This window comes from Tachyglossus aculeatus, chromosome 22 (genome assembly GCF_015852505.1).
Source record: "Tachyglossus aculeatus isolate mTacAcu1 chromosome 22, mTacAcu1.pri, whole genome shotgun sequence".
Taxonomy (NCBI): Eukaryota; Metazoa; Chordata; class Mammalia; order Monotremata; family Tachyglossidae; genus Tachyglossus; species Tachyglossus aculeatus.
This window is the reverse complement of record NC_052087.1, coordinates 39,545,521-39,568,364: the sequence shown is the minus strand read 5'-3', so window position 1 is coordinate 39,568,364 and position 22,844 is coordinate 39,545,521. Positions and strand designations below refer to the sequence as shown.

General features: G+C 52.9%; 1 protein-coding gene across 4 annotated transcripts; it reads right to left on the bottom strand.

Moving 5' to 3' along the window:
• Positions 1-11,572: 11,572 nt before the first annotated feature.
• Positions 11,573-22,093, bottom strand: KCNK4 (potassium two pore domain channel subfamily K member 4). 4 transcript variants are annotated; one of them, XM_038764630.1, is made up of 7 exons: positions 21,938-22,093; positions 19,192-19,489; positions 16,680-16,800; positions 16,400-16,560; positions 15,477-15,663; positions 13,152-13,300; positions 11,573-12,252 (listed from the first exon to the last, which is right to left on the bottom strand). In XM_038764630.1, exons 1-7 carry the CDS (start codon positions 21,943-21,945, stop codon positions 11,887-11,889), a joined length of 1,290 nt encoding a protein of 429 aa, XP_038620558.1. In that variant the 5' UTR covers positions 21,946-22,093; the 3' UTR covers positions 11,573-11,886. The 4 variants fall into 4 exon arrangements, with proteins under 4 accessions (XP_038620558.1, XP_038620555.1, XP_038620556.1 ...); XM_038764627.1 differs by lacking the exon at positions 21,938-22,093 and adding an exon at positions 20,458-20,579; XM_038764628.1 differs by lacking the exon at positions 21,938-22,093 and adding an exon at positions 20,458-20,579 and having other exon boundaries at positions 19,192-19,468.
• Positions 22,094-22,844: the final 751 nt, after the last annotated feature.

Here is a 22,844-nt window from a genome sequence, read left to right as displayed (position 1 = left end):
CACGGCACACAGGAGCAGAACCGGACCCTCCTCCTAGGGACTCACAATCTCAATCCAGAAGTTTATAGATGAGGGAACTGAGGCACAGAGAGGAGAAGGGATTGGCCCCGGGTCACACAGAAGACAGGGGGATTAAGCGCTGGGGTGGGCACGGTCCCTGTCCCGGACACAGCAAGTTGGGTGGGACACAGTCCCTGTCCCCCCTGGGGCTCACAATCTTAATCCATCAATTTATAGATGAGGGAAGTGAGGCACAGACAGGTGAAGAGATTGACCCCAGGTCACACAGAAGACATGCATATTAAGCTCTGGGATGGACACAGTCCCTGTCCCGGACACAGCGAATTGGGTTAAAACCAGTCCCTATTCCACCTGGGACTCACAATCTCAATCCAGCAGTTTATAGATGAGGGAACTGAGGCACAGGCAGGTGAAGGGGGTGGCCCCCGGTCACACAGAAGACAAGAGGATTAAGTGCTGGGATGGACACAGTTCCTGTCCCCCCTGGGGCTCACAATCTTAATCCATCAGTTTACCGATGAGGGAAGTGAGGCACAGACAGGTGAAGAGATTGGCTCTGGGTCACCCAGAAGACAAGGGGATTAAGTTCTGGGGTGGACACAGTCCTTGTCCCGGGAACAGCGAATTGGGTTGGAACCAGTCCCTATTCCACCTGGGACTCACAAGCTCAATCCAGCAGTTTATAGATGAGGGAACTGAGGCACAGAGAGCTGAAGGGATTGGCCCTGGGTCACACAGGAGACAAGGGGATTAAGCACTGGGGTGGGCACGGTCCCTGTCCTGGCACAGCAAGTTGGATTGGACGCAGTCCCTGTCCCACTGGGGGCTCACAATCTCAATCCAGCTGTTTATAGATGAGGGAACTGGGGCACAGAGAGGTGAAGGGATTGGCCCCAGGCCACACAGAAGACAAGGGGATTAAGCGCTGGGATGGACACAGTCCCTGTCCCCCCGGGGCTCACAATCTTAATCCATCAGTTTATAGATGAGGGAACTGAGTCATGGAGAGGTGAAGGGATTGGCCCCGGGTCACCCAGAAGACAAGCATATTAAGCTCTGGGGTGGACACAGTCCCTGTCCCGGGCACAGTGAATTGGGCTGGAACCGGTCCCTGTTCCATCTGGGACTCACCAATCTCAATCCAGCAGTTTATAGATGAGAGAATTGAGGCACAGAGAGGAGAAGGGATTGGCCCCGGGTCACACAGAAGACAAGGGGATTAAGCGTTGGGATGGACACGGTCCCTGTCCCCCCTGGGGCTCACAATCTTAATCCATCAGTTTATAGATGAGGGAAGTGAGGCACAGACAGGTGAAGAGATTGGCCCCGGGTCACACAGAAGACAAGCATATTAAGCTCTGGGATGCACACAAACATGTATGTATATATGTTTGTACATATTTATTACTCTATTTATTTTACTTGTACATATCTATTCTATTTATTTTATTTTGTTAGTATGTTTGGTTTTGTTGTCTGTCTCCCCCTTTTAGACTGTGAGCCCACTGTTGGGTAGGGACTGTCTCTATATGTTGCCAATTTGTACTTCCCAAGCGCTTAGTGCAGTGCTCTGCACACAGTAAGTGCTCAATAAATACGATTGATGATGATGCACACAGTTCCTGTCTTGGGCACAGCGAATTGGGTTAAAACCAGTCCCTATTCCACCTGGGACTCACAATCTCAATCCAGCAGTTTATAGATGGGGGAACTGAGGCACAGACAGTTGAAGGGATTGGCCCCAGGTCACACACACAGAAGACAAAAGGTATTTAAGCTCTGGGGTGGGACACAATCCCTCTCCCAGGCACGGCAAATTGGGTTGGAATCAGTCCCTATTCCACCTGGGACTCACAATCTCAATCCAGCAGTTTACAGATTCATTCATTCATTCAGTCGTATTTATTGAGCGCTCACTGTGTGCAGAGCACTCTACTAAGCGCTTGGGAAGTACAAGTCGGCAACATATAGAGACGGTCCCTACCCAACAGTGGGCTCACAGTCTAGAAGGGGGAGACAGAGAACACAACAAAACGTATTAACAAAATAAAATAAATAGAATAAATAATAATAATAATAATGGCACCTATTAAGCACTTACTATGTGCAGAGCACTGTTCTAAGTTCTAAGCGCTGGGGAATTTACAAGGTGATCAGGCTGTCCCATGTGGGGCTCACAGTCTTAATCCCCATGTAATCCCCTTAATCCTCATTTTACAGATGAGGTACGTAAATATGTACAAATAAAATGAATAAATACGTACAAACGTATATACATATATACAGGTGTTGTGGAGTATCGTACTCCGAGGGATTGTGATTCTCCGAAAGAAAATCGGAGACGGCAACCAAATCCAAACGGTCTCAGGAAGACTCGCCGGGGAAAGTACAGGAGGGTTTGGCTCAGTGCAAACCGTCTCTGATGATGAAATACAACGGAAGTGAAAAATCTGACTAACGGTAGATACTTCGTAACCACTGTTAAAAACCAAACCCGCCCCGAAGACCAAAGAGGCCAGAGGACTCTTCGGCCGGTCCCGGGACGTTACTTGGCCTGAACGGGCAAAGAGACCGGAAAACGTGTCTCTAAGCACGTCCTTCACCCAAACTCATCTTACCAGTACAATGCAATTGGTGAACTGTACACTCGAGGTGAAAAACAAACAGAAAAAGGACTTTTACGACAAAAAAAACCTGTCACTGAATAGCAGGACGCTACACGACAATGAAAACGGGCCTCCTATCAGAGGGAGCGACACCTAAGGCGGAGAGCATGGGCCTAGGTTCCAACTTGTCCTTCCCAAGCGCTTAGTACAGTGCCCTGCCCACAGCGAGCGCTCAATAAATACGATTGAATGAATGAATGAGAAGCAGAGAAGCAGCGTGGCTCAGTGGGAAAGAGCCCGGGCTTTGGAGTCGGGGGTCATGGGTTCAAATCCCGGCTCCGCCAACCGTCAGCCGGGTGACTCGGGGCAAGTGCATCCCCCCAGCGCTTAGAGCAGTGCTTTGCACATAGTAAGCGCTTAACAAATGCCATCATCATCATCTGTAAAATGGGGATTAAGACAGTGAGCCCCACGTGGGATAACCTGATTACCTTGTATCCCCCCCAGCGCTTAGAACAGTGCTTGACACATAGTAAGCGCTTAATAAATGCCATCATTATGATTATTATTATTCTCTGGGCCTCAGTTACCTCACCTTGTATCCCCCCCAGCGCTTAGAACAGTGCTTTGCACACAGTAAGTGCTTAACAAACGCCATCATCATCATCATCACTTCTCTGGGCCTCGGTTCCCTCATCTGGAAAAGGGGGATGAAGACTTGAGCCCCCCGTGGGACCACCTGATTGCCTTGTAACCTCCCCAGCGCTTAGAACAGCACTTGGGATATGGTAAGCGCTTAATAAATACCATTATTATTATTATTATTATTATCTGGGCTTTGCCATTTGACTGCTGTGTGACTTTAACTTCTCTGGACCTCAGTTTCCTCACCTGTAAAGCGGAGATTCCCTCCCACTTGGCCCGAGAGCCTCACGAGGAGCAGGGACTGTGTCCAACCTGATTCTATGTACTCCAGCATTCATCATCATCATCATCATCATCAATCGTATTTATTGAGCGCTTACTGTGTGCAGAGCACTGTACTAAGCGCTTGGGAAGTACAAGTTGGCAACATATAGAGACAGTCCCTACCCAACAGTGGGCTCACAGTCTAAAAGGGGGAGACAGAGAACACCACCAAACGTAGTAACAAAATAAAATAAATAGAATAGATATGTACAAGTAAAATAAATAAATAAATAGAGTAATAAATATGTACAAACATATATACATATATACAGGCGCTGTATCGTGATTAGCAGAGCTTCTTTCCCACTGATTTCAAACCCACTTATGTCTCCCCATCCTAAATAAAAAAAACCCTCTGTGGTTCCCCAGGCTCCCTCCAGATATCCCCCATCTCCCTCCTACCATTTCTCTACATTTCTTTAGTTTTCTCTAAAAATCTCTCCAGAAACAGTCGGTCAGGCCCACGGTTTCCACTTCCTCTCCTCAAATTCTCTCCTAGATCCCCTCCAGTCTGGCTTCCGTCCCCTTCGCTCCGCAGAAACAGCCCCTCTCGAAGGTGAGCGACCCCCAGCCCCACCGTATTTCCACTACACCAGAAGAAAGAACTAATTTTAGTTTACCTCTATGCATCCACTCCATTAAAATAAACAAATCATTCTCGATCTAATGCAGAACGTAGACTCTTCAAACGTTTAAGGGCAAAAAAGGTCCACGATCGCAATCTGCACTGATGAATGTTAGGGGGGAAACGCATTTTAGAGAGAAAAAAGCTCTAAGGAAGTCAACTAAACGAATCGTTCTTAATCGAATGAAGAACGTAGACTCTTCAAACGTTTAAGGGCGAAAAGGTCCACGATCGCGATCTGCACTGACACACATTAGGGGGAAATGTGTTTTAGAGAGAAAACAGCTCGAAGGAAGTTAACTCTTTCAAGCTTACCCAGAAAAAATAAAACTCTAAACGTTCAATTTCACGATTTCATAAAACAGTACCCCCCAAATGGCTGAGTCTGTACAAAAGAATAACAGATGAGGGAACTGAGGCACAGACAGGTGAAGGGGTTGGCCCCGGGTCACACAGAAGACAAGGGATGGGATGGACACAGTCCCTGTCCCACCTGGGGGCTCACAATTCATTCATTCAATCCTATTTATTGAGCGCTTACTGTGTGCAGAGCACTGTACTAAGCGCTTGGGAAGTACAAGTCGGCAACATCTAGAGACGGTCCCTACCCAACAACGGGCTCACGGTCTAGAAGGGGGAGACAGACGACAAAACGAAACAGGTAGACAAGGCGTCAAAATCGTCAGAACAAATAGAATCATCACAACCTCAATCCATCATTTTACAGATGAGGTAACTGAGGCACAGAGAGGCGAAGGAATTGGCCCCAGGTCACACAGCAGACAAGAGTATTAAGCGTCGGGTTGGACACAGTCCCGGTTCTACCTGGGGCTCACAACCTTGATCCATCATTTTACAGATGAGGGAAGTGTGCCCAGGTTGTGGGTTCTAATCCCGGCTCCGCCACTTGTCAGCTGTGTGACCTTGGGCAAGTCACTCCACTCCTCTGTGCCTCAGTGACCTCATCTGGAAACTGGGGATGAAGACAGTGAGCCCCACGGTGGACAGCCTGATTACCTTGTATCTACCTCAGCGCTTAGCAGAGTGCTTGGCACATAGTAAGCGCTTAATGAATACCATCATAATTATATAATAATAATATAATATAATATAGAATAGAATAGAATAGAATATAAAATATACTATACTATACTATACTATAATATACTATAATATAATATAATATAACATAATATAATATAATATAACATAACATAATATAATATAATATAATAATATAATATAATATAATATAATATAATATAATATAATATAATATAATATAATATAATGAAATATAATATAATATAATATATAATTTAAAATATACTATAATATAAAATATAATGTAATGTAATGTGATATAATATATATTAAAAATAATATAATAATAATAGTTATATAATAATGATAATGATGCTGGTATTCATTAAGCACTAACTATGTGCCAAGCACTGTTCTAAGTGCTGGGCACTGTTCTAAGCGTTAGAGAGCCACACACACACACACGTATTGTCATACACACCTAGAGACACACAAGCACGGACACAGAGGCCTTGTCATGCGCAGAAAGAGAGCCCCACATATACACGCGCAGAAACCAACCAACACACAAGCACGGACTCAGAGAGAGCCCCACATACACACATGTGGAAACCGACACAGACACACTGTTGTACACACAAGCACGGCCACGGAGACCTTATCAGATACACAAAGAGAGGCACAAACACCCACAGAACCAACACAAACACACACACACACCCCATCATACACACCTAGAAGAGAAGCAGCGTGGCTCAGTGGAAAAGCTCATGGGCTTTGGAGTCAGAGGTCATGGGTTCAAATCCCGGCTCCACCATGACTCTGGGCAAGTCACTTAACTTCTCTAGGCCTCAGTTACCTCATCTGTAAAGTGGGGATGAAGACTGTGAGCCCTCTGTGGGACAACCTGATCACCTTGTAACCTCCCCAGTGCTTAGAACAGTCCTTTGCACATAGTAAGCGCTTAATAAATGGCATCATTATTATTACCTAGAGATACATGAGCACAGACAGGGACCTTGTCCTATGCACATAAGGTCATACGTACACAAACGTGGCAACCAACATATATACACACTGACATATACACCAAGAGAGTCACACATACACAATCCGAAATCTTGACCCACCCACAAAGAGAGCTGCAGTACAGGGCCCGCCTGACACAAACACACTGGGTCCCACAATGATTGTTCCGCACTCAGAAACAGTATCAAACCAAGACAATGTAACAAACACACAAACACATAAGCTGTCATACACACCTAGAGCCATAAGCACAGACACCAAGGTCTTATCATAAAACCAGAGAGCCATGCACACACTTAACAACAACAACAACAACAATATTAATAATAATGGTGGTATTTGTTAAGTGCTTACTATGTGTCGAGCGCTGTCCTAAGCACAGGGGTATATACAAGGTAATCAGGTTGTCATTCATTCAATTGTATTAACTGAGCGCTTACTGTGTGCAGAGCACTGTACTAAGCGCTTGGGAAGTACAATTCGGCAACAGATAGAGACGGTCCCTACCCAACAACGGGCTCACAGTCTAGAAGGGGGAGACAGACAACAAAACAAAACAAGTAGACAGGTGTCAATACCATCAGAATAATAATAATTGCGGTATTTGTTAAGCGCTTACTCTGTGAAAAGCCCTGTTCTAAGCAATGGGGTAGATACAAGGTGATCAGGTTGTCCCACGGGAGGCTCACAGTCTTAATCCCCATTTTCCAGATGAGGGAACTGAGGCCCAGAGAAGTGAAGTGACTTGCCCAACGTCCCACAGCTGACAAGTGTTGGAACCGGGATTAGAACCCATGACCTCTGGCTCCCAAGCCCGTGCTCTTTCCATTGAGCCACATCATTAGGACTGAGGCAGGAGCTTGTGGGGAGTTCATCCATTCAATCGTATTTATTGAGCGCTCACTGTGTGCAGAGCACTGTACTAAGCGCTTGGGAAGGACAAATCAGCAACATATGGAGACAGTCCCAACCCAACAACGGGCTCACAGTCTAGAAGGGGGAGAAACCTAGGGCACGTCCCACGGGGGGCTCACAGGTGTTAATCCCCATTTTACAGATGAGGTAACTGAGGCACAGAGGAGTTCAGCGGCTGGCCCGAAGTCACACAGCAGACAAGTGACTAAAACACATCTAATCTCTGCCCCTTGAGAAACGAGTTGGTTCAAATTTGATAGGAAACCAGCTTTTAATAAACAAAATAAACAGGAGCATGCCCTTCAGATCCTGTGTGGATTAACTGGCCAATTGAGTCATCATCATCATCAATCGTATTTATTGAGCGCTTACTGTGCGCAGAGCACTGTACTAAGCGCTTGGGAAGTACAAGTTGGCAACGTATTGAGTCACCACTCAAAATAACACCCCACCTCAACGCCCTTTCTTGACCATAGGAAGAGACCCAGTTGAAAAAATATGTTTACCAGAGATACCAGGTAAATCACCGATATTACTCTGGTCGTTTTCAGGTGTTTTATTTTTATTTTGAAAATGCTAAAATTGGAGGGGTCGATAAAGTTCGAATCTGTGGGGGATCCTGTCCTTCCTTCGGAGTCTTCACTGTGCTTCCCCCCTACTAGACTGTAAGCTAATTGTGGGCAGGGACCGTGTCAAGCACGGTTCAGTGGAAAGAGCCCGGGCTTTGGAGTCAGAGGTCATGGGTTCAAATCCCGGCTCTGCCAATTGTCATCTGTGGGACTTCAGGGAAGTCACTTAACTTCTCTGTGCCTCAGTTACCTCATCTGTAAAATGGGGATTAAGACTGTGAGGCCCCCGTGGGACAACCTGTTCCCCTTGTAACCACCCCAGCGCTTACAACAGTGCTTTGCACATAGTAAGCGCTTAATAAATGCCATCATTATTATTGTTATTATTATTATAAGTGTATTAAGCACCGGGGTAGATACAGCAAATTGGGTTGGACACAGTCCCTGTCCCATCTGGGGCCCACAGTCTCAATCCATCATTTTACAGATGAGGAAACTGAGGCCCAGAGAAGTGAAGTGACTTGTCTCAGGTCACACAGCAGACAAGTGAGCCCCCCGTGGGACAACGTGATCACCTTGTAAACCTCCCCAGCGCTTAGAACAGTGCTTGGCACATAGTAAGCGCTTTATAAATGCCATTATTATTATTATTCTTAAGTGGCGGAGCCAGGATTAGAACCCATGACCTTCTGATTCCCAGGCCCGGGCCGTGTTCATTACGCCATGCTGCTTAGAAACCCTAACCCATAGCAATCCCGGCTCCGCCACTTGCCTGCTGTGTGACGTTGGGCAAGTCATGTCACTTCTCCGGGCCTCAGCTACCTCGTCTGTACAATGGGGATTAAAACTGTGAGCCCCACGTGGGACAACCTGATCACCTTGTATCTACCCCAGCACTAGGTACAATGCCTGTCACAGAGTAAGCGTTTAGCAAATGCCATTTTTAAAAAAAATCCGAGATACACCTGACCCAAAAACACTATGGCACAGTGGTCTTTCTACATAAGGTGACACACATAAGACGCATCTGTAAAATGGGGATTAAGACTGTGAGCCCCACGTGGGACAACCTGATCACCTTGTATCTACCCCAGCACTAAGTACAATGCCTGTCACAGAGTAAGCGCTTAGCAAATGCCATTTTAAAAAAAAATCTGAGATACACCTGACCCAAAAACACTATGGCACAGTGATCTTTCTACATAAGGTGACACACATACGATACATCTGTAAAATGGGGATTAAAACTGTGAGCCCCACGTGGGACAACCTGATCACCTTGTATCTACCCCAGCACGAAGTACAATGCCTGTCATCATCATCATCATCAATCGCATTTATTGAGCACTTACTGTGTGCAGAGCACTGTACTAAGCGCTTGGGAAGTACAAGTTGGTAACATATAGAGACAGTTCCTACCCAGCAGTGGGCTCACAGTCTAAAAGAGTAAGTGCTTAGCAAATGCCATTTAAAAAAAAAATCTGAGATACACCTGGCCCAGAAACACTATGGCACAGTGGTCTTTCTACATAAGGTGACACACATAAGACGCATCTGTAAAATGGGGATTAAGACTGTGAGCCCCACGTGGGACAACCTGATCACCTTGCATCTACCCCAGCACTAAGTACAATGCCTGTCACAGAGTAAGCGCTTGGCAAATGCCATTTTTTAAAAAAATCCGAGATACACCTGACCCAAAAACACTATGGCACAGTGGTCTTTCTACATAAGGTGACACACATAAGACGCATCTGTAAAATGGGGATTAAGACTGTGAGCCCCACGTGGGACAACCTGATCACCTTGCATCTACCCCAGCACTAAGTACAATGCCTGTCACAGAGTAAGTGCTTAGCAAACGCCATTTTTTAAAAAAATCCGAGATACACCTGACCCAAAAACACTATGGCACAGTGATCTTTCTACATAAGGTGACACACATACGATACATCTGTAAAATGGGGATTAAAACTGTGAGCCCCACGTGGGACAACCTGATCACCTTGTATCTACCCCAGCACTAAGTACAATGCCTGTCACAGAGTAAGCGCTTAGCAAATGCCATTTTTAAAAAAAATCCGAGATACACCTGACCCAAAAACACTATGGAACAGTGATCTTTCTACATGAGATACATAAGGCGCATCTGTAAAATGGGGATTAAGACTGTGAACCCCCCGTGGGACAACCTGATCACCTTGTATCTACCCCAGCACTAAGTACAATGCCTGTCACAGAGTAAGCGCTTAGCAAATGCCATTTTAAAAAAAAATCCGAGATACACCTGACCCAAAAACACTATGGCACAGTGATCTTTCTACATAAGGTGACACACATAAGGCACATCTGTAAAATGGGGATTAAGACTGTGAGCCCCACGTGGGACAACCTGAGCACCTTGTAACCTCCCCAGCGCATAGAATACTGCTTTGCACATAGTAAGTGCTTAATAAATGCCATCATTATTATTATTATTATTACACACTCAGACACTGCCCCAATTCGCTTGTCTCGCCAAAGATCTCCAATGGTTGCCAGTCAACCTACGCATTAAGCAAAAACTCCTCACTCTCGGCTTCAAGGTTGTCCATCCCCTCGCCCCCTCCTACCTCACCTCCCTTCTGTCCTTCTCCAGCCCAGCCCGCACCCTCCGCTCCTCTGCCACCGCTAACCTCCTCAATGGGCCTCGTTCTTGCCCATCCCGCCATCGACCCCCGGCCCACATCCTTCCTCGGGCCCAGAATGCCCTCCCTCCACCCATCCGCCAAACTAGCTCTCTTCCTCCCTTCAAAGCCCTACTGAGGGCTCACCTCCTCCAAGAGGCCTTCCCAGACTGAGCCCCCTTTTCCTCTGCTCCTCCTCGCCTCCCCATTGCCCCAACTCCCTCCCTCTGCTCTACTCTCTTCCCCTCCCTATAGCACTTGCATATATTTGTACATATTTATCACTCTATTTTATTAATGATGTGTATATAGCTATAATCCTATTTATTTTGAGGCTATTGACACCTGTCCACTTATAATAATAATAATAATAATAATAATAATAATAATGTTGGTATTTGTTAAGCGCTTACTATGTGCAAAGAACTGTTCTAAGCGCTGGGGAGGTTACAAGGTGATCAGGTTGTCCCACGGGGGGCTCACAGTCTTCATCCCCATTTTACAGATGAGGGAACTGAGGCCCAGAGAAGTGAAGTGACTTGCCCAAAGTCACACAGCTGACAATTGGCGGAGCCGGGATTCGAACCCACGACCTCTGACTCCAAAGCCCGGGTTCTTTCCACTGAGCCCCGCTGCTTCCCTTGTTTGGTTTTGTTGCCCGTCTCCCCCTTCTAGACTGTGAGCCCGTGGTGGGGTAGGGAAGCAGAAGCAGCGTGGCTCAGTGGAAAGAGCACAGGCTTTGGAGTCAGAGGTCATGGGTTCAAATCCCAGCTCTGCCGCTTGTCAGCTGTGTGACTTTGGATGAGTCACTTCACTTCTCTGGGCCTCAGTTCCCTCATCTGTAAAATGGGGATGAAGACTGTGAGCCCCCCGTGGGACAACCTCATCGCCTTGTAACCTCCCCAGTGTTTAGAACGGTGCTTTGCATGTAGTAAGCGCTTAACAAATGACATTATTATTATTATTAGGGATTGCCGAATTGTGCTTTCCAAGCGCTTAGCCCAGTGCTCTGCACACAGTAAGCGCCCGATAAAAAAGATTGAATGAATGAATATGCACACTGTAAGCGCTCAATAAATACGATTGAATGAATGAGTATTAAACTTGGAGCACACACACCCTCTGGTGTGGTATCTGTGGGCAGATTTTTCTCCTTTATTGATCCAGATTTCGAGGCACGATCGTGACAGATGCAGAGCGGAGGCAAGGGTCAGGTGGAAGGGGATGGTTTGGGGAGCTAATGGAGGAGCGAGACCCAGGTGTCCCCGGGCCCCAGTCCGTCCCCAGGGGTGGGAGGAGGGGTTCTTTGGTCACCCGGAGGCTTGGGGGGCAGAGAGTTTGGGGACGGGGCAATCGGCGGGGTTGAGGGAGCTGGAAAGGCGCAAAGAGGGCGGGCCGAGCCTCCTGTGGTGGTCAAGGCCAGGGTCCCAGGGGGCAGGCGGTCAGGCCGGCTCCCCTTTGTCCCGGGTGCGGCCGGGTTTCTTCGGGGGGCCGCGGTGGCGGCGGGCAGGCCGCGGCAGGGTACGGCCTCTCTCGCTCTGGGTGTCGGAAGACTCGTCGATGAAGGCAAAATTCTCTCCGGGATAATCCAGGGCAGGGGCCGGCGGGGGCAAGGGTGGCGCCGGGAGGGGCAGGTCTCCCTCCTGGGACTTCTTCTCCTGGGGCCTGGGGAGGCCCGGCTGGAGCGGGGGCCCCGGGGCGAACCTGGGGGACAGCTTCCCCGGCACCGAGAGCATCCCTCCGGGCTGGGGCATCCGCGAGGCGACCGTGCCCGTCCAGCTGGCGGCCTGGGCCGTGAGGCCTCCCATCTGCAGAGCGGCAGGGAGGGATGTAGGGCGGCCTCCGGGCACCATGCCGATTCCCCCGCCATCCAGGGAGGGCCTAGCCCGGGCACTGGGCCATCCTGGACGCCGTCAATGCCACCCCTGGGCACCGTGGGCAGCCCCGTGTCGCCCCAGGGCCAACCTCTAACATCATGCTAACGTACGCAACCCCAAACATCATGCTAATCCCCGAGCACCATGCCAACGCCCGTGCCCTCTCTGCCCCCTCGGGATCCCGTGTCAATCCCTATGCCACCCTGAGCTGGTATCAAGTGAATCGCCTTCATGTGTGACTGGGGGAGGAACTGAGGGTCTGAGCCACCCATCTCTTGCCCCCAGCTCTCTGCTCACTAAGGGGCAGAGCGTAATAATAATAATGATAATGACATTTATTAAGCGCTTACTATGCGCAAAGCACTGTTCTAAGCGCTCTGGGGGATACAAGGTGATCAGATTGTCCCACGTGGGGCTCACAGTCTTAATCCCCATTTTACAGATGAGGTAACTGAGGCCCAGAGAAGTTAAGTGATTTGCCCAAAGTCACACAGCTGACAAGTGGCGGAGCCGGGATTTGAACCCATGACTTCTGACTCTAAAGCCCGGGCTCTTTCCACTGAGCCACGCTGCTTCTCACGCTGCGTGGCCCCATGCCCCCAACAACGGATCGAGCGTACCCTCCCTGGGGGCACTGCCCAAGGGAGACGGTGGCGATGCCAGTGGGGGATGAGATTGAGGGCAGTAGAACAGTGCTTTGCACATAGTAAGCGCTTAACAAATGCCATTATTATTATTATTATTATTAGCTGGAAGGAGCTCACAGTGCTGGGGGGGGTGACAGCAGTATGGCCGATGGCACCCGCTGACGCTTCGGGGGGTGTCCGTACCTCTGCCCTTGTGCGGCGGGAGACGACCCGGAGCCAGTTACCGATCATCGTTAGGATGGAGGCGAAGTAGGCCAAGCCCAGCAGGATCCAGAACCACACCAGGGGTTGGTAGAATTGATAGAGCAGGTGGTCTTCTCCCATGCTGGCCCCTGAGGAGGGGAGGAAGGAGGGGAGGAGTGAGAGACAGAACGGAGAAGCAGCGTGGCTCAGTGGAGAGAGCCCGGGCTTCGGAGTCAGAGGTCATGGGTTCAAGTCCCAGCTCTGCCACTCGTCAGCTGTGTGACTTTGGACGCATCACTTCACTTCTCTGGGCCTCAGTTCCCTCATCTGGAAAACGGGGATGGAGACTGTGATCCCTCCCGTGGGACAACCTGATCACCTTGCAACCTCCCCAGCGCTTAGAACAGTGCTTTGCACATAGCAAGCGCTTAAATGTCATCATTATTATTACTGTTAGAACAGAAGCAACGGCATCCGGTTCATAGCAAAAACTGGGCAGTTTGCCCGTTGGGGGCCAGGTGAGGTGTCCTCCGACCCCCATCTTTGCTTCCGGGCCCTGGGCCGGGGGCACTTGGTGGACTCCCCCTCTAGACCCTAAGCTCGCTGTGGGCAGGGAATGCGTCCGTTTATTGTTGTATTGCACCCTCCCAAGCGCTTAGCACAATGCTCTGCCCACAGTAAGCGCTCCATAAATACGACCGGATAAACGAACACCCCCGCCGGTTCCAGGAGCCCGTCGGAAAACCGTCCGACGGTGACCCCGCGGACCCGGAAGGGTGGCCGGGAAGGAGGTGGCCCCGGTTCCGACTGAGGGGGCCCGTTACCGTGGGGCTTAACCGGACCAGAGCCTATGGGCCGGACCCAAGCTGGGATGGCCAGGCTGATTTCACAGCTCCGGCAGACACGTTTGGGCTCCCCAGCCCCCCAACCCTGTCCAGCCCACCCGGCTGGCGCCCCGCATGCCAGTCCCGCTCCCCTTGGCGTGCTCATCCAGGGAGTGAGATAGATGCCCCTGGGCCTGACCCTGACCTCCTCTCTCAGCCCTCCCATCTTTGCAACCCCACATTGGGAGGAGGAGGAAAGGGGGGAAGAGGGTGAGGGGAGAGAGGAGGAGAAGGGGAAAGGGGAAAGAGGGTAGGTAGATGGGGGGAATCTGGGGAAAAAGGGGGAGAGAGAAGGGAGTGCTAACTCCTCACAGTGCCTCGATCTCTCCTGTCCCGCCGCAGACCCCCGGTCCACGCCCTGCCTCTGGCCTGAAACGCCCTCCCTCCTCGATATTCATTCATCTCATTCATTCAATCGTATTTATTGAGCGCTTACTGCGTGCAGAGCACTGGACTAAGCGCTTGGGAAGTACAAGTTGTCAACATCTAGAGACGGTCCCTACCCAACAGCGGGCTCACAGTCTAGAAGTCAATATCCAACGGCCCATCACTCTCCCCCACTTCAAAGCCTTACTGACGGCCCATCTCCTCCAAGAGGCCTTCCCAGACTAAGCCCCGCTTTTCCTCCTCTCCCACGTCCTCCTCATCACCCTGACTTGCTCCTTTAGCTCTTCTCCCCACGCAGCCCCACAGCACTTAAGTATACATCCGTCATTTTATTTTATTTGTACCGGTGCCTGTCTCCCCCCGAGACCGAGAGCTCATCTGGGCAGGGGATGTCCCTGCTTATCGTCGTACTGTACTTTCCCGAGCGCTTAATTCAGTGCTCTGCACACGGTAAGTCATCATCATCATCAATCTTATTTATTGAGCGCTTACTGTGTGCAGAGCACTGTACTAAGTGCTTGGGAAGTACAAATTGGCAACATCTAGAGACAGTCCCTACCCAACAGTGGGCTCACAGTCTAAAAGGGGGAGACAGAGAACAAAACCAAACATACCAACAAAATAAAATAAATAGAATAGATATGTACAAGTATGACTGAGTGAATGAACGAGTGTAGAGGAGAGGAAGGGCAGAATGGAGAAGCTGGAGGAGGAGATGGTTGTCAACTGTGTGACTCTGGACAAGTCACTTCACTTCTCTGGGCCTCAGTGACCTCATCTGTAAAATGGGGATGAAGATCGTGAGTTCCCCCCATGGGACAACCTGATCACCTTGTACCTCCCGAGCGCTTAGAACGGCGCTCGGCACGTAGTAAGTGCTTAATAAATGCCATCATTATTATTATTACGGTTGTTTCATGCTTGATGAGATGGGGGCTCCGGTCTGGGTGGAGGGGGACGTGGAAAGGGATGGGAAGATGGAAGTCTCATCTGTTGGGCAGGGGGGCATGAGAGGTGGAGGAAATGGAGAGCTCGGTGGCGGAGGGTCCCTCACCAGCCACGTAGTCCCCGAAGCCCACGGTAGTGAGCGTCACGATGACAAAGTAGACGGCCTCAAGCGTGGTCCAGCCCTCCGTGTGGGAGAAGACGAACGTGGGGACCAGCACGAAGAGGAGGCAGCCGATCGCCAGGAAGAGCAGGGCCGACAGCACCCGGACCAGGCCCGGCCGCACTCGCCACTTCTGCGGGGAGGAGCCGTGGGGAGTGGGCCGGGCCAGGAGCAGGCGCGGGGGGTGGGAGACGGGGACCGGGGGGCCATCTGGGACCCACCTGGGGGCAGGGGTGAGGAGAATGGGGGGACAAGGCGGTCCCAGATGATATCGGGAGGGAATCATAGCCTGTGAGCTTGTCATGGGCAGGGAATGCGTCTGTTTACCGCTCTAGCGGACTCTCCCAAGCGCTTCGTACAGTGCTTTACACACAGTACGCTCTCAATAAATCCGGCTGAATCGATCAATCGTATTTATTGAGCGCTTACTGCGTGCAGAGCACTGTACTAAGCGCTTGGGAAGTACAAGTTGGCAACATCTAGAGACAGTCATCATCGTCATCATCAATCGTATTTATTGAGCGCTTACTGCGTGCAGAGCACTGTACTAAGCTCTTGGGAAGTACAAGTTGGCAACATCTAGAGACAGTCATCATCGTCATCATCAATCGTATTTATTGAACGCTTACTATGTGCAGAGAACTGTACTAAGCGCTTGGGAAGTACAAATTGGCAACATATAGGGACAGTCCCTACCCAATAATGGGCTCACAGTCTAGACTGAATGAACGGATGATCACGGGGAGGTCAGGTGGAGGCAGGCAGGAGGCAGGTAGGGCTGGAGGTTCATGTGGAGGAGGGAGGAGAGGAGGGCCTGGGGCCCCGGGGATGACTTGCCCACGGGGAAGCCATGCCAGGCGGCATCTCACCAGGAAGACGGCTTCCAGCTTGCCGATGCCGTGACGCAGGGCGGAGCCGAGACGGTCCCCGACGCCGGCCAGCAGCATCCCAAACAGAGGGATGCCCACCACGGCGTAGAAGATGCAGAAGAGTTGGCCCCCCTCCGTGCGCGGGGCCGAGTTCCCATAGCCTGGCGGGGCGGGGAGCGGCGGGGCTCAGGGCCCACACGGGACCCCTCTCCCAGGGGAGCCCCCACCCCCACATGCCGGGGGCTCCTCCTCCTCCTCCAGTGCTCCCCGGAGACCTCACCGATGGTGCTGATGATGGTACCGGCGAAGAAGAAGGCGCTGCCGATGTCCCAGGCCGAAGAGGTCGCGTTGGTGAGGTTCCCCCTGGGGTCGGCGCCTCCTCCCAGGGCGCTGGCCACCTTCTAATAATAATAATGATGATGGTATTTATTAAGCACTTACTATGTGCCAAGCACTGTTCTAAGCACTGGGGAGGTGACAAGGGGGCTCCCAGTCAATCCCCATTTTACAGATGCGGTAGCTGAGGCCCAGAGAAGTGAAGTGACTTGCCCAAAGTCACACAGCTGACAGTTGGCGGAGCCGGGATTTGAACCCATGACCTCTGACTCCAAAGCCCGGGCTCTTTCCACTGAGCCATGCTGAGGGCCGGATGAGACTGGAACCCTTCTAGACTGTGAGCCCACTGCTGGGTAGGGACTGTCTCTATATGTTGGCAACTTGTACTTCCCAAGCGCTTAGTACAGTGCTCTGCACACAGTAAACGCTCAATAAATACGATTGAATGAATGAATGAATGAACTGGAACCCAGCCTCTCCCTGGGGCCTTTCAAGGCCCAAGAGTCATCCGTTGCCCGAGCCCTTCCAGACCAGTGCTCCCAGGCCCTTCCGGCCCAGTGATGATGATGATGGAGGCATTTATTAAGCGCTTACTATGTGCAAAGCACTGTTCTAAGCGCTGGGGAGGTTACAAGGTGATCAGGTTGTCCCACACGGGGCTCACAGTCTTCATCCTCATTTTACAGATTAGGTCACCGAGGCCCAGAGAAGTGAAGTGACTTGCCCAAAGTCACCCAGCTGACAAGTGGCAGAGCCGGGATTTGAACCCATGACCTCTGACTCCAAAGCCTGGGCTCTTTCCACTGAGCCACGCTGCTTCTCATGCTCCCGGGCCCTTCCGGCTCACTGCCCCAAGGCCCTCTTAGCCCAGTGCTCCTAGGCCCATCTGGTCCACTGCTCCCAGCGTTCCTAATTGCTCAATAAATGCGATTGAATGAATGAATGAATGTATATATGTTTGTACGTATTTATTACTCTATCTATTTATTTTATTTGTACATATTTATGCTATTTATTTTATTTTGTTAATATGTTTTGTTTTGTTCTCTGTCTCCCCCTTCTAGACTGTGAACCCGCTGTCGGGTAGGGACCGTCTCTAGATGTTGCCAACTTGGACTTCCCGAGCGCTTAGTACAGCGCTCTGCACACAATAAGCACTCCGTGGCTCAGTGGAAAGAGCCCGGGCTTTGGAGTCAGAGGTCATGGGTTCGAATCCCAGCTCCACCACATGTCTGCTGTGTGACCTTGGGCAAGTCACTTCAATTCTCTGAGCTTCAGTTCCCTCATCTGTAAAATAAGGATTAAGACTGTGAGCCCCCCATGGGACAACCTGATCACCTTGTATCCCCCCAGCGCTTAGAACAGTGCTTTGCTCATAGCAAGCGCTTAACAAATGCCATCATTATTCTTCTAGACTGTGAGCCCACTGTTGGGTAGGGACCGTCTCTATATGTTTCCAACTTGGACTTCCCAAGCGCTTAGCCCAGTGCTCCGCACACAGTAAGCGCTCAATAAATACGATTAAATGAATGAATGAGTGAATTCCTGGGCCCAGCTTGGTTGGACTTAACTTCTCGGGGCCTCAGTTACCTCATCTGTAAAATGGGGATTAAGACTGTGAGCCCCCCATGGGACAACCTGATCACCTTGTATCCCACCCAGCGCTTAGAACAGTGCTTTGCTCATTGCAAGCGCTTAACAAATGCCATCATTATTCTTCTAGACTGTGAGCCCACTGTTGGGTAGGGACCGATTCTATATGTTTCCAACTTGGACTTCCCAAGCGCTTAGTCCAGTGCTCCGCACACAGTAAGCGCTCAATAAATACGATTAAATGAATGAATGAGTGAATTCCTGGGCCCAGCTTGGTTGGACTTAACTTCTCTGGGCCTCAGGTACCTCATCTGTAAAATGGGGATTAAGACTGTGAGCCCCACGTAGGACAACCTGATCATCCTGTATCCTCCCCAGCGCTTAGAACAGTGCTTTGCACATAGTAAGCGCTTAATAAATGCCAATTATTATTATTATTATTATCGGTCCAATGCAGCGCCATCCCTTCCCAGTCTCTCCCCTGTGAGAGCATCCACCTCTCAGCCTTTGGCCACATCCCAGCCTCGGCCGTTCTCCAATACCCCCCGGCCCCCAGAGCTTCCCATCTTTCCGGGGTCAGTCGGTCCCTCCTCAGCCTCCCACAGTCGTCCTCCGCTCGTGCGACTCTGCGTCCGGTGACCCGGAGGAGGGCCGGGCCCAGGAGGCAGCCCGGCAGCGGGGCCTAAGCTTCCTCTCCCTGCCCCTCTCTGCCGATCCACTCAACAGTCATGGAAAATGGGCCACCCCCTCCATGCCCGCTGAGCCCGAGGTGGGAGAGGGCGGCCTCCGTGAGAAAGGCCCAACCGAGGCCCCGGACTCCTGGTGCCGGGAGCTCAGGGAGCCGGGCGGGCCGCTGGCCTCACCTCCAGGAACTCCCTCAGCTGGCTCTGATTGACGCAAGGATGTTCCAGCAGGAAGTGGCTGCAGACGCTGTCTAGTTGGCTCTGGGCATCCTGCTCCTTGGGCAGCTCCAGGGCGCGGAACACCAGGGCGCCCGACACCAGGTAGAGCAGCACCAGCGTCAGCAGCGCCAGGAGGGTGGAGCACCGCATGGCAGAGCTTGAGGCCGCCCGGGCGCGGGGGCCGGGGTCGGGGAGCTGCCCGCCGGGGCCGGGATCTGTTTCCGGGAGGCCCGGGTCACTGTGGAGAGACCCACGGGCCCTGGGGGAGCCGGAGGCGGGGGAGAAGGGCAGAATGGTGGCGGCACCATCCCCGCCGGGAGGGCACCCAGTCTGCCCTCTGGGGACCGCCCCCCCGCCCCTCAGCCCTCACCCATCTTCCCAGCAAACCCCTTCCCCCCAACCCTCCGGCCATACCTCTGAGCTGACCTCTCCCATCAGCCTCCAACCAGCCCCATCCCCAGCCCCAACGCTTCACACCCCTCCCTTTACTCCTTCAAGCCCTGCTCACCTGCCCCCCCAGCCCCCCATCCATCCATCGACCCACCCACCCACCCAATCTGCCTCTCCATCCCACCTCTCACCACTCCCCATCCAGTCCCAGGCCTAAATCCCTGGGGTCCTGGCCCCTGGCCCCCGTCAACCAACCCACCCAATCTTCCTCCCCATCCCACCTCTCACCACTCCCCATCCACTCCCAGGCCTAAATCCCAGGGGTCCTGGTCCCTCGCCCCCAATCAACCAACCCACCCAATCTTCCTCCCCATCCCACCTCTCACCACTCCCCATCCACTCCCAGGCCTAAATTCCCGGGGGTCCTGGCCCCTTCCTCCACCCTCCCACCCAGTCAATCTGCCTCTCCATCCCACCTCTCACCACTCCCCATCCACTCCCAGGCCTAAATTCCCGGGGGTCCTGGCCCCTTCCTCCACCCTCCCACCCAGCCAATCTGCCTCTCCATCCCACCTCTCACCACTCCCCATCCACTCCCAGGCCTAAATTCCCGGGGGTCCTGCCCCTTCCCCCACCCACCCACCCAATCTTCCTCCCCATCCCACCTCTCACCACTCCCCATCCACTCCCAGGCCTAAATTCCCGGGGGTCCTGCCCCTTCCCCCACCCACCCACCCAATCTTCCTCCCCATCCCACCTCTCACCACTCCCCATCCACGTCCAGGCCTAAATCCCCGGGGGTCCTGGCCCCTTCCCCCCACCCGCAGAACCCCTTACCTCCTCCGCCCCCCTCATCCTCTCCATCTCTGGTAGCACCACCCACAAGTGGTGGGTGGATTTGGAAAGACTGAGCCGGGCAGGGGGAGGGGAGCGGGGAGAAAGAGATAGATGGAGAGGAGGGAGGAAGGAGAGAGGGAGGGAGGGATGGGGGAGACGCCGGAGAGGTGGGAGCGATGGGGCAGATCCGGGGAGCAGGGAAAAGGCGGGGGGTGGGGGGAAGGGGATGACAGAGTGACAGGTGGAAGGGAGAGGGGCGGGAGGAGAGAAGGCAGGCTGGGGGAAAGGCCCAGGAGGAGGAGGAGGAGGGATGGATAGATGGATGGATGCTGCGGAGATCCAGGGAAGGAAGCCGAGCGGAAAGGGAGGGATGAAGATGGAGGGAGCCGGAGGATGATGAAGCCGGGCGATGGAGGCCCGGGAGGCGGCAGGGGAGGGGACCAGAGGGGAGGGGAGAGGAGGGGAGGTCTCCTCTTGTTCCACCTCTGGGTGAGGCTGCTGAACGGCCTCCCATTCATTCAATCATATTTACTGAGCGCTTACTGTGTGCAGAGCACCGGACTAAGCGTTTGCCTCTCCCCTTCTCCCTCCTCACCTGCCCGTGGCCCCCGGGGCGAGCAGCCTGGGGGGGGGGGGGGCAATTGGCCCCCTGGGGCTGGGGGGTGGTCGCCGGCCACGAGCCCCCCACCCCTCTCTCCCCTGGGACTCTCCCCCCCGAATTGGTGGCTTTCGAGGAACCCGAGGGTGTCTTCAGTGCTTAGAACAGGGTTTGGCACGTAGTAAGCGCTTAACAAATGCCCATCATCATCATCATCATCAGGAGGGCACGTCCTGGGGGCTCGGCTAAGGGGGAGGGGGATCTCGGGGGGATCTCGATTCCCCCTTGGGTTGGGTGTCCGGCCCTGCCTTCGGCTCCTCTGCCTCTACCAGTCCTTTTCCAGGGAGGTGATGCCCCTCGCCCCCCAACCGGGCCCTATCTCCCTCGGGGGGTCAGTGGATCAGCCCCTGGCAGTCAAAGATGGTCAGAGACCCTTCTGGGAAGAAGTGGGGTGACGGTGCGGGGTGAGGAGAGGGAGGAGGGGGCGAGACAGGCTACCATCCTGGATGGTAAGCCACCAGGCCAGGCTTGCCCGGGACACCGCGCTGGGAGCCTGCTGTGGGGTAGGGATGGTCTCTATCTGTTGCTGAATTGTCCTTCCCATCCAGCGCTCTGCACACAGTGAGCGCTCAATAAATAGGATGGGATGGATGACTATATGAATGCACCCTCCCGCCCGCTGACCCGCAGGGACAGGGGGCAGAGACATCCAACTCGACACCACCGGGGTCAGGGGGCAGCGGGGGGAGAGGAGAGGGGGAGCTGAATCTCTCCCCTTCTCCGTCCTCCAGTGTGGCCCCTCCATCACCCATGCCCTGGCCCCCCGGTGGGGCTTGGGCGGGTGAGGAGGGGTCCAGGGCGAACCCAGCCAGCCGGACTCACCTTCCCATAGCGCCGGTCCTCGGGCCGCAGGAGCTGGGGGCATCTGGTCCGTCCAGGAGAGGCCGAGTCTGCGGGGCAGCCGGGCACTGCCCCTCCCCAAGGTGTGCCCCTCCTGCTTCGGGCACAGCCCATCTCCCTGGCGCCGGGCTGAGCCCTGGGCCTCACCCAACCCCATTAACGGGTGTTTTCCTTGACCCTCTCCGGGCTCCTGGGGTTAGGCCCAGCCGCAGGGGGACGGAGGGGCCGTCGTTCCTTCCCTTGTCCACCCCTTCGCTCTGGCCACGGAGACAGAGAGAGAGAGAGGTGGAGAGCCAACGAGGCCCTGCCCGGGCCTGAGGGTGCCCTGGGACCAGGCGAGGGGCTGGAAACCCCGGAGCGCACGTTGGGATGAAGCAGCAGCAGCGGAAGAGCGCCCAAGGACGCTCCAGAAGTGGGAAGCATCCCCCTTGTCTTCCCACTTGATTTTAAAATAATAATAATGATGGCATTTGTTAAGCGCTTCCTATGTGCAAAGCACTGTTCTAAGCGCTGGGGGGGGGATACAAGGTGATCAGGTTGTCCCACGTGGGGCTCACAGTCTTCATCTCCGTTTTACAGATGAGGGAACTGAGGCTCAGAGAAGTGACTTCCCCAAGGTCACACAGCAGACATGTGGTGGAGCTGGGATTAGAACCCATGACCTCTGGCTCCCAAGCCCGGGCTCTTTCCGCTGAGCCACGCGGCTTTCCGCTCCCACGGAGGAGTGGGAAGGAGGACGGTGCGGAGGGCCGGTGACAGGGAGCAAGCCCAAGGTCTTTTCCCAAATCGGGGCAGGGCAGGGGCAGGGGAGCCCCTGATTCTGGGGCAGGGGATGGCGCAGGACGGGGCCAACTGCTTTGGCTCCCATCAGCTCCCCTGGGGAGATGGG

Excerpts from the sequence above, each read along its gene's own strand:
- KCNK4 (XM_038764630.1), bottom strand. Across the intron at positions 13,301-15,476 it reads CTTCGGGGACTACGTGGCTG|GGGCCAGCATGGGAGAAGAC; the intron begins GTGAGGGACCCT and ends TCCCCTCCTCAG. Across the intron at positions 12,253-13,151 it reads CCCGCCGCACAAGGGCAGAG|ATGGGAGGCCTCACGGCCCA; the intron begins GTACGGACACCC and ends GCCGCTCTGCAG.